Genomic DNA, 12,574 nt, shown 5'->3' with positions numbered 1-12,574 from the left:
ATGTGGAGACAGCCTGTAATCAGTGGCAACAGAAAATGAATTAATGTCATGTTAGGCAAGTGTTGTGATGCTTATGTAAAAAAGATAATGGGGAATTATTTTCCTTGTCCTTGTCCAGCTTGAGCATGTAATACACCTGTTATGATGTCGGTGCGACGTTAAAATCTAACCATTCTTGTGTGTGGTTCTGAAAAGTAGTATTGTTTGTGAGTGTGAGAACCTGTCTCAGCTTCTGCTTGGAAAATAGAATTTCTTTTGGCTATATATAAAAAATTATAATAAGAATATTCAAATTTGGAACTGAGGTTGTATTTGATTCTCTCTCACATAAATAACAGTTGCAACATCACAAGTTTTATTCTTTATTTTCAATCATATAGCATTATAACTACACGAATTAAATGCAGAATCATTCAAAATCAACTGATAATTATATGTTAAGAACACATTCTTTGGCAATTAACAAAAACCAAACTCCCGTACAGTTAAACATTTCAACAATTGTATACACAGAGATAAACTGTTAGAATGAATGAATATATTAACATTGTTTAAAAAATTAATACACTTCATGATAATTTTGCTAGCTTTTGCAGATTGTGCAACTTAAATAGTAATTGTTTATCAATAATACAAAAGTCTGCAATTCATACTCTTAGGCTTGAGAAACTTAGGAAAAATAGGGAATCTGAATGGCAAACAATGCCAGCCATATTGCTAATGCAGAAATCACAGTTGCTTTGATTATTCAGCAATACATGCTGACTTTAGAGAATATATTTTTTTATTTATTTAAATCATTTTATCCTTGAGATCATAAACTTTATATTTTATGGCACACCATTAGACCAGATTCTTTCACCAAGTTGTACTTCTTGTCACAGCTCATATCCACTTACATAATCAGTCATCTGCATACACTGAAATGTGTATACATTTAATTTACTAAATCTATAGTAAAATATATATCGGACGACTGCATATATTGACTTACCTTTCCTACTTTTTTAAAAAAGGAAGAATGCACAGTAATTCACTGAAGAGAGAGAAAAAATAGTTTTAAGTGGTTATTTTTTCCATCTGATTCTAAGCTGCAGCACTTTTGTTTGTCTTCTACAAAAGACAGCATTAGTTTTACATGCATTTCTCTAGCAAGTAGCTTTGTTCGATGTTAGTCTTTTGATGTGAGATTGTGATTTATAGAGATATAGGAAGCACTGGTGTACAGCAAGTTTTTATAGTCTTATTTGTAAGTAAACTGACATATTTCAATTAATATTGGAGAACTAAGGAAATTGCACATGCAGATGGGAACTTTTAAACATTACTATACCTGCAGCTTATTTTCTTTTTGCAGGGGTAAGGATTTGGGAATTTTATTTATTTTTTCGCTCTATCAGTGCTTTACGCACACATTAAAATAACATTTTTTTCTTTGCATTTTTTGAGATATAAAAAGTTTGGACGGGAAATAATGCCAGACACTAGAATCAAGCAAAAATCTTTCTTGTTGCTTGAGGAAGATTACTTGAGGAACTATTTGATGATAAACATTAAGCTATAGTAACAATAGTTTTCCATGCAAGAATAGGTAAATTAATCTAATGCTTTGGGAAAACACACATGTAACTTTTAGTATTGCTGAAATAAAATTAGTGGTACCACAAGAGAACTGTAATGCTACATTATTAAATATTAAAACCACATTCAGTTCAAATATAAACATAAATGTAGTCATGTATGTCATGCAACGACATTTAAATGAGTAACATTTCATGTACATTCAACACTTACCCTGTAACATCACTGCAGACTGTATTACAAAGCAAAGATCAACATCATTACCAAAATTTTTCCTTCTTTATGACAAAGTTTTCTGTTTTATTACATGTAAGGAGACTAAAATGGTACAGGCAGTCTTTTCAGATGTTCTCAGTTCACAAAAAATGTGCTGTTTATATTTTTCAAAAACGCGATACATTTTCCAGGCTTGTTATGTTTTCTTTCCTTATAACTTCCTGCTATGATGCTCCTATTGAAAGCTAGCAAGTTGTAAAAAATAGCTTGTCATTCAGTAGAAACCGAAATTGAGCAGACCTTTGCACAGCAGTCCTGAAACCCCTGTTCCCCAAAGAGCTTGAGAAAAACAATTTCGGTTTAGCTGCTACAAAGCTGGTGCTTCAAACAGCTTATTATATTTAGGAACCATCAAAACATTTCAGTTATGTTCAGAGAGAGAATATGTGAAGCTTAAGAATGAAGGATTTCTAGCACCATAGAATTTAAGAGATTATACACTGCTTAGCTGGGAAGAGCATAACTCAGGTCAAACTACCTGAAATAGCAGATGTTGAGAGTTTTTGTAATGGGAGCCATATTTTGAATAATTAAATCTCCATCCTGTAAGTTTACTAAATATTGCCTTTCTCATCTTGTTGTACTTTTCAGTAACAGTTTGTGGACTGAATGACATTGATATTAACACCAAATATATTCTGACATGAAAACTGAACAGAACCCTGTAAAATGTTTCATATGGAAACATGACCCATTGTTCTGGTATTTCCTGCATTAACAGAAACACCTTTCTGTGAAAGGTTTCACTTCATTTTGTTCACTTGTAGAAGTCCAGAACATCAGTGTTTTTTGATACTCTTGCATATGCAAAGTTTGAATAAATGAGAATACTGTGTTTTCATGGGAATAGGGAATGTGTCTCAGAAGAAGCAGGTTACAAATGTTACATATCATTTGTTAACTTGATGATCTTATAAAACTCTTTAACTTTTTGACACTGTTCAACAACTGATACACGTTTAATTTTGTGTGACACAAACATAATATTTGCTAATAATGTCTTGCATTCAATATTGTTTGTGCTACATTCAGAAAAAAACTCTCAATATACCACTGATAGTACATGAGTGTTTGTCTAGATGAGTAGGGTGAAAACAGTAGGCAGTAATACTATACTCCCAAGTGTGGCCATTTTTTGCAGAGAGAATATCATTTTTGTAAAAGTTACAACGAAACACGAGCTCTCGAGCAAATTGACAGGGAAGGGGTGGCGGGTGGAACAGTTGTCTACTGCTCACAAGCATACAACTAAATTGGTTTGAATATGGCTGCAGTAAGAGTTACTTCCTATCTCTGAACATAAGATGATTTTAAATTGGAAATATTGCAGTATGCGGAGAGCAGCAAACTGTACAGTTGTGCTTAAGAATGTGTTGCCACTTGACAGGGAACGAGGTAGCTGAGCTGAGTAGCTCAGATAGCAGCAGTCGTGACACGGGTCTGGCCGGGCCCCGGAGACACGCCCCGTGCCGCATTTCCGTCGAGTCGAGCCTGCCGCAACCAGTCCCTCAGGCTGCGCGTCCGCTCCACGAGCGAACGGTCGAGGCCCGACTGAGTGGGGGTGGTGTCGGGTACTCCTCCGTAGCGCCGAAGCTGAGCTGGTGGTGGTGGGTGGTGGTACGCGGGAACTGCCACCGGCACCGTAACGGGAGGCACCCACGTGTACGCCAAGGGTGGTGGAGGCGGCAGGCTGTCTGCACATACAAATTGACCTGGGTATAAAATCTGAGTGGACTGTGCCAGCAACTGTCAATAGCTTGAACATTAATGCTGTATACCTTAACTCAAATAGTGAGGGCCAATAAATGAGAGAACTGTTGCACAGTCATCTTGGCAGTCCGTGTATCCAATTTGCTGATTGAAATAGTACGTGGAGGAATGGGAAAGAAGACTGAGGAACTGTTAGATGGGAATCAGTTTGGCTTTAGATAAGAAGAGTCAGTTTTGATATTACACTTGATAATGGAGGAGAGATTTAAGAAAAATGAAAACACTTTATATAGGATTTGCCAGCCTAGAGAAAACATCAGATGAAATAAAGTGGTTGTGAGATGTTTAAAATCCTCATAACAATATGTATACACTATAGAGTGAGACAAATAGTACACAAAATGCACAAGAGCCAAGATGCATAAATTAAAATAGAAGACAGTGAGGAGAGCTCAGATTAAAAAGGCTGTAAGACAAGGCTGTACTCTTTCTCCTCTACTGTTTATCAAAAAAGTGATTAAGGAAAGAAAAGGAAGGTTCAACAGTGGGATTAAAATTCAGGGTGAAAGGATATAATACTGAACTGGATTTGCTGATTGGACCTTAATACAGGCATCAGCACAAGAAGACACTTATTTAACATTTACAGAAAAACCACAACTACAAATATGTTAATCACTGCAAGCTCCCGACATCCACACAGTCAAATTTGCAGCTTTCCATTTGATAATGCAGTATGTTGTATCAGTTCCGTTATCTGTATCTACCTTTCAAACAGAACAACAGACTATCAAACTTTTTGCTTCCAGAAATGTCAATAGCTCTGCCCTGATTGATAATAAAACATATAAAAAAGAAAATGCCTAAGTTACACCACTTCTGTATGCTATCCAACAGTAACCATTCCATAATAAAAATTGGTGTACCATTCCATATGTTGGCAACTCTGCTAAGAGTAGTCTCACAACTAGACCTGCATATAATGTTATTGTTGTTGTGGTCTTAAGTCCAGAGACTGGTTTGATGCAGCTCTCCATGCTACTATATCCTGTGCAAGCTTCTTCATCTCCCAGTACCTACTGCAACCTACATCCTTCTGAATCCGCCTATTGTACTCATCTCTTGGTCTCCCTGCACGGTTTTTACCCTCCACACTGCCCTCCAATACTAAATTGGTGATCCCTCGGTGCCTCAGAATATGTCCTACCAACCGATCCCTTCTTCTAGTCAAGTTGTGCCATAAATTTCTCTTCTCCCCAATTCTATTCAATACCTCCTCATTAGTTGTGTGATCTACCTGTCTAATCTTTAGCATTCTTCTGTAGCACCACAGTTTGAAAGCTTCTATTCTCTTCATGCCTGAACTATTTATCATCCATGTTTCTCTTCCATACATGGCTACACTCCATACAAATATTTTCAGAAACGACATCCTGACACTTAAATCTATACTCGATGTTAACAAATTTCTCTTCTTCAGAAATGCTTTTCTTGCCATTGCCAGTCTACATTTATATCCTCTCCACTTGGACCATCATCAGTTATTTTGCTCCCCAAATAGCAAAACTCATATACTACTTTAATTATCTCATTTCCTAATCTAATTCCCTCAGCATCACCTGACTTAATTCGACTACATTCCATTATCCTCATTTTGCTTTTGTTGATGTTCATCTTATATCCTCCTTTCAAGACACTGTCCATTCTATTCAACTGTTCTTCCAGATCCTTTGCTGTCTCTAATAGAATAAAATGTCATCGGTGAACCTCAGAGTTTTTATTTCTTCTCCATGGATTTTAATTCCTACACCGAATTTTTCTTTTGTGTCCTTTACTGCTTGCTCAATATACAGATTGAATAACATCGGGGATATGCTATACAACCCTGTCTCACTCCCTCCCCCAACCACTGCTTCCCTTTCATGTCCCACAACTCTTATAACTGCCATCTGGTTTCCGTACAAATTGTGAATAGTCTCTCACTCCCTGTATTTTATCCCTGCCACCTTCAGAATTTGAAAGAGAGTATTCCACTCAACAATGTCAAAAGCTTACTCTAATTCTACAAATGCTAGAAACATAGGTTTGCCTTTCCTTAATCTCTCTTCTAAGATAAGTCGTAAGGTCAGTATTGCTTCACGTGTTCCAACATTTCTACAGAATCCAAACTGATCTTCCCTGAGGTCGGCTTCTACCAGTTTTCATTTGTCTGTAAAGAATTTGCGTTATTATTTTGCAGCCCTAACTTATTAAACTGATAGTTCGGTAGTTTCCACATCTGTCAACACCTGCTTTCTTTGGGATTAGAATTATTATATTCTTCTTGAAGTCTGAGGGTGTTTCACCTGTCTCATACACCTTACTCACCAGGTTTTGTCAGGGCTGGCTCTCACAAGGCTGCCAGTGGTTCTAATGGAATGTTATCTACTCCCAGGGCCTTGTTTCAACTTAGGTCTTTCAGTGCTCTGTCAAACTCTTCACGGAGTACCATATCTCCCATTTCATCTTCATCTAAATGCTGTTCCATAATATTGTCCTCAAGTACATCACCCTTGTATAGACCCTCCATATACTCCTTCCACCTTTCTGCTTTCCCTTCTTTGCTTAGAACTGGGTTTCCATCTGAGCTCTTGATATTCATTCAAGTGGTTCTCTTTTCTCCAAAGGTCTCTTTAATTTTCCTGTAGGCAGTATCTATCTTGCCCCTAGTGAGATATGCCTCTACATCCTTACATCTGTCCTCTAGCCATCCGTGCTTAGCCATTTTGCACTTCCTGTTGATCTCATTTTTGAGACATTTGTATTCCTTTTTGCCAGCTTCATTTACTGCATTTTTACATTTTCTCCTTAAATTCAATATATCTTCTGTTACCCAAGGATTTCTACTAGCCCTCGTCTTTTTACCTTCTTGATCCTCTGCTGCCTTCATTATTTCATCCCTCAAAGCTACCCATTCCTCTTCTACTGTATTTCTTTTCCCATTCCTGTCAATCATTCCCTAATGCTCTCCCTGAAATTCTCTACAACCTCTGGTTCTGTCAATTTATCCAGGTCTCAACTCCTTAAATTCCCACCTTTTTGCCATTTCTTCAGTTTTAATCTACAGTTCATAACCAATAGAGTGTGGTGAGAGTCCACATCTGCCACTGGAAATGTCTTACAATTTAAAACCTGGTTCCTAAATCTCTGTCTTACCATTATATAATCTATCTGAAACCTTCAAGTATCTCCAGGCCTCTTCCATGTATACAACCTTCTTTCATGATTCTTGAACCAAGTATTAGCTATGATTAAGTTTTGCTCTGTGCAAAATCCTACCAGGTGGCCTCCTCTTTCATTTCTTACCCCCATTCTATATTCACCTACTACGTTTTCTTTTCTTCCTTTTCCTACTATAGAATTCCAGTCACCCATGACTATTAAATTTTCGTCTCCCTTCACTATCTGAATAATTTCTTTTATCTCATCTTACATTTCATCAATCTCTTTGTCATCTGCGGAGCTACTTGGCATATAAACTTGTACTACTGTGGTAGGTGTGGGCTTCGTGTCTATCTTGGCCACAATAATGCGTTCACTATGCTGTTTGTAGTAGCTTACCCACACTCCTATTTTTTATATTCATTATTAAACCTACTCCTGCATTACCCCTATTTGATTTTTTATTTATAGCCCTGTATTCACCTGACCAGATGTCTTGTTCCTCCTGCCACTGAACTTCACTAATTCCCACTATATCTAACTTTAGCCTACCCATTTCCCTTTTTAAATTTTCTAACCTACCTGCCCGATTAAGGGATTTGACATTCCATGCTCCGATACATAGAACATCAGTTTTCTTTCTCCTGATCACGACATCCTCCTGAGTAGTCCTCACCCGGAGATCCGAATGGGGGACTATTTTACCTTGGGAATATTTTACCCAAGAGGATCATTTAAGCATACAGTAAAGGTGCATGCCCTTGGGAAAAATTATGGCTGTAGTTTCCCCTTGCTTTCAGATGTTTGTAGTTCCAGCACAGTAAGCCTGTTTTGGTTAGTGTTACAAGGCCAGATCAGTCAATCGTACAGACTGTTGCCCCTGCAACTACTGAAAAGGCTGCTGCCCCTCTTCAGCAACAATATGTTTGTCTGGCCTCTCGGCAGATACCCCTCCATGGTGGTTGCACCTATGATACGGCTGTCTCTATCACTGAGGCACGCAAGCCTTCCCACCAACGGCAAGGTCTATGGTTCATAGGGGAAGGCTGCATATAATACTGATAACATATCAAAATATGTATGCAATATTAAAGGCAAACTGCAAACTTTGGCACAGAGTGGTGTGTATAAAATAACATGCAAGCACTGTGGTAAAGTATATGTTGGTCAGTGAGGCAGAGCTGTGGTAATTAGAATATCTGAACATGCGAGAAGCTGGAGGTTAAGATTCAGCTTTATTGAACATATGTTAACAGAAAACCACTTCACAATGTAGAGTGTGAGGTCTTACAACCTGCTAAGAAAAGCAGAAAGATGACCCTATTGGAAATACAGGAAATTAATAAACATATGACACAGAATGGTAACATAGTACCAAATGGAAATCTCAATTTAATTTTTCCAATTTGTTGAATTAATTTTTAGTTACACAAATATTTGACTAAAATTGTAACTTCTGCTTCAGTTTTCATTTATTGTTGGAACATAGCTCTGCATAAAAAACTTTATTTATTTATTGATGTTTTTGTTAAATGTAACTGTTTCTGTGTGACATTTAAATGTAATGCTTCCTTTGTAAATGATCTACTTGTCATCATTTATATGTCTTTCATATCTTCCATATAAATAATATGTGTGTAAATCGTATGTCATTTTATCTGTGTTTGTGGTAGTCATTTGCCACCTAATGACGGCCTAAAAAGCTGAAAGCTGGTTCGTGACCAAATATAATTTTGCAGAAAATTAGGAAAGTCTTTCCTATTTAATATTGTTTGATATCCTCAGAAAAAGTGAGGAAGAATTACAGGACTCTTCAAAATGAGACTAATAGTTTACCGGTCCCAGAATATAGACTGAGAATGTATCAAACAAAGACAAAAATTTTAAGGAGTAAAAGAGGTTAGTGACATACTTAGCACAAAATCTGGGAAGGGTACCATGTGCTGAACAACTAGTATCTTCCAGAATGAGATTTTCACTCTGCAGTGGAGTGTGCGCTGATATGAAACTTCCTGGCAGATTAAAACTGTGTGCCGGACCGAGACTCGAACTTGGGACCTTTGCCTTTCGCCCGCGAAAGGCAAAGGTCCCGAGTTCGAGTCTCGATCCGGCACACAGTTTTAATCTGTCAGGAAGTTTCAACTAGTATCTTGCCCCAGCTTTACTCTGGTAATAGTAAGTATCCACATTCAGACAAATCATCTGCCATGGCGCTAATAGATAATGTACACAAAGCTTCCATGTGAATCAGTCTGTTAATGAAAACCGTATCAAAATCCTTACAGCTGTTCCTGAGATTAACCTTCATGCACAGACAGTAAAATGTTGAAGTGACTTTAATTTATAATGCTTAAAGAAGTGAAAAAATTCTGCTACTTTGATGCAAGAATATGAGAAACAGACTAGCACACACAATGAGAGCATTTCTCACTAAAAGAAGTCTAGTAGTACCAAAACCAGGCATCAATTCAATAAATAAATGTACAAGAATGTACATCTGCAGCATATCATCATCTTGAAGTGTATTGTAGACTGTGAGAAAACTGGAAAAGAAGAGAACTGAAGTGTTTGGAATGTGGTGTTACAACAAAAAGTTGAAAATTGGCTGAACTGGTAAGATATTTAACGGGTTGGTTCTATGCGAATCATATGGAAAGGTATATATATAGAGCACTGAGTAGGAACAGGGATAAGATGACAGGACATGGGGTAAGACATCAGGAGCAGTAGACAGCAGAAACTGTAATGGAAGAAAGAGACTGGAATATAGAGCAAAATATTAGTAGGGCTCAAGTGTTACTCAGAGATGAAGAGATTGGTACAAGACAGGAATTCATGTCGAGCTACACCAAACCAGTCAGAAGTTTTTCTGAATTTCTAAATGTGTTCTTTCATTATGAAATCTACAGAATATAATAAGTGAATATTTCTTAGGGTCTGACTGTTGTTATTAATTTGAAGTGCACTACGTGTAGATGACTCAGTGTTCTCACACCCTCTTTAAAACTCTGTCACACTATTCGATGAACAAAAAGCATCCTGACTGTTTAATGCCATCCAATATAATTATATATAAAGCCAGATCCGGTTCGAGAACATTTTTCCACACAGTTGACTTGTCATTTGATGCATCCCGCCCCCCTCCTCCACGTGCCTCTTTTCCTTTGTACACTTTCATCTTTATCAGATTTTACTACTAATTGTTACACACACTTCATATGAGTCTTGCACTTGTGTGCCCCTCTCAGCTTGGTACTCCAAGCACCCACCACTAATTGTGGTATGTCCTGTATAGAAATCATGCAGCTGTGACACTTCTGCCACCTCCCCGATCTAGGCACCACGAATTGTGGCTTGTGTCAGTTAGGCCTTAAATTGGCCCTGTATAGAGCTGTTACAGCTCCAATGTAAACAAAGCCTCCTGTATATAGCCTTTGACTTTGCTCCCCAGTCTGAAGATTGGAACAAGGCTTATACATAGTTTCTCTGAGAAAATCTGCCTTCTACTCTTGTGTGTCTTCAGAAGTGACTGTCGCTTTAATAATCAGATCACATCACAATTGTTCATATATTATTAGAAAATATATGCTCCTAGTTAAGTGCTGCAATACTTAAGGAAACTGTATTAAATTAGGACAACATGCCTTGTTCTCATTGTTTCCACAATTATATCATGTAATGTCCCTTGAACAAGATCATGGACAGCTTTTTTGATAATATCGCACAAGTAATTCCATGCCAATAACATGTTAACTCAGTACTGGAAATACGAATTATATCATGAAGTGGTTTAAGGCAGTTATGAACCAATTTAATTCTTTTGCAGTCTTGCCTAATAAAGTGAGAGCAGTTGGCATCACTTATGGCTGTGCATGTTAGTGTTTGCATTTAGATTTCTCAAAATGATATGTTTCTTACTATCTATTCCTCCTATTTTCTCCATACTCTCTCTCTCTGCCTCTCTCTGTACACTTACATACTTGCTCCATATGTCTCTCTCTTTTTGTGATCAGGGTAGAATAATTTCCACTTTTTGACATATTTTAGCCCAGTTACTTACTGTAGTATTTATTATTATGATATTTGATGAACTAAAGTGTTCAAGTATCAATAAAAAGGCTACTTATTGCACATTTGTATATTCAAACCCATTTAACTAAAAATGCATCAGGAGCCACAGAGAAGAAATTTTTGGGAAGGTGAGAACATGAAGCTCACTTTCTGCAAGTGCATCCAAACTTAATTACCTCAATAATTTAAAATTGCAGCTCATGAACTTTTTGATGTACTTCATATTCCACACTAGCTTACCAGATAAATAGTGCACATGTGTATATTTATTACACAATTAGAAGTTGATGACAATAATAGTAATGATAATAACAAAGTCCTATTGATGGAAATATTGTACCAGAATCTAAAAGTCAAGGGAACAACACCAAATCATTGATACAGTAAGAATTTAGTCTCTGTTTTTCAATAGTATTACTATTTAATTTTTGGTTGACTGTATTCAGTGACTGACTTAATTTTGTAGTAAGAGAATTTAAGCATATCATCAAGCACTTTCAAAAAAGTCTGTTGCTACATTACAGTGGCTATTTTACTGACATCGATTACGAACTTTATTGTCAAACTATTAAATGTTAAACATTCTAATCAACATTTTCTTTCATTTATTTTCAATTAATTGTATTTTGTGGCAAGTATCTACTTACAGAACGCAAATGAGAGTCATGCCTGCTTAAGGTCATGCATTGTATTATCAATTTAGTTTCAAAGCTCCTTATTTTTAATATGCCGTACATAAAAGAAAGACCATTTTAAATGCTGCTGAAAATAGTATATACTGACTTGATGCAATATTTCCATCCTTTTGCTGCTTGTTGAGGACATCCCATATCTCTCTAATCTCAGTGTTAAGGTTCTCCAGGCTCTTAATGATCTCTGTCGACTCCTGATAGTGGGCCCCTCTGCGAGTCATGTCATTAACTTGACCTGCAGGAGCATTCAGACACACTGAAAGCATGTTTTACAGGGGAAATACTTTCACTCTGCCAATATGATAACAGAATATCATTAAAGAACAGTGCAGATTAAGTGTCAAAATAAACAAGAAACTGAGAAACCAAAATATCGGGTTACAGTAATACTTGAACAGGTTCTGTTACATGAAAGGTAAAATTGTTACAAGATTGGTAGGCACAGCAAACAATTATTGTCAACTGTCTCATGAGATTTAAAAATATAAAATTCTGTTTGGAAGGCAGAAGAGGTACAGGTTTCCAAAAAACTGAAATCAGTTTCATTGAACAGAAACATTTTTAGGGGAAGTAATCCACAGATAAAATAATAGAAAGGGGAAGTGTTGGAAAGGCTTTTAAAGGGTTGTGATTTCATAACTGTAGGATACCTGCTTCTGCTCTTATCTCCATTCATTTGCCTTTTAGCCTCTAAGGAAGTAGTATCTCAAAATAACATGAAGAACTGAGTAGCATGTCACTGAGTTTGCCTTTTTAACCTGTAGTAAGAAATGCTTGTTTGCTTTTGACTGATGCACTGATGCAATAATTCTCAACTTCCTGAAAGCCTTCAATACAGTTCCATGTCATCACCTAGCAAGCCAGGTTCCCGACTGTCCTTAGATCATTACCCCTAAGTGCAGTCAGACATTCGCTAGTACCCCCACTCTACCCCCTCCCTCCCCCTCGCCACCTGTACAATGAAAGACTTTTCTTAGAACACTTTTATTTTTTAAAATGGTAAAAGATGGATGATATTTAATTAGTTTGTTTCTTCATGTGTG

At 37.0% G+C, this 12,574-nt stretch overlaps 1 protein-coding gene across 1 annotated transcript in view; it reads right to left on the bottom strand.

Moving 5' to 3' along the window:
- Positions 1 to 485: 485 nt before the first annotated feature.
- LOC126210459 (centrosomal protein of 164 kDa) overlaps positions 486 to 12,574 on the bottom strand; it is a 644,242-nt gene continuing 632,153 nt past the window's right edge. The window contains exons 22-23 of the mRNA XM_049939692.1: positions 11,623 to 11,766; positions 486 to 3,551 (exon numbers count right to left, since the gene is read on the bottom strand). Coding sequence (XP_049795649.1) covers positions 3,271 to 3,551; positions 11,623 to 11,766 — 425 coding nt within the window. The 3' untranslated portion in view covers positions 486 to 3,270. The remainder of the gene's footprint in view (positions 3,552 to 11,622; positions 11,767 to 12,574) is intronic.

Source organism: Schistocerca nitens, chromosome 10 (assembly GCF_023898315.1).
Source record: "Schistocerca nitens isolate TAMUIC-IGC-003100 chromosome 10, iqSchNite1.1, whole genome shotgun sequence".
Lineage (NCBI taxonomy): Eukaryota > Metazoa > Arthropoda > Insecta > Orthoptera > Acrididae > Schistocerca > Schistocerca nitens.
The sequence above is the reverse complement of the archived record's forward strand: the minus strand, read 5'-3'. Positions and strand labels throughout refer to the sequence as shown.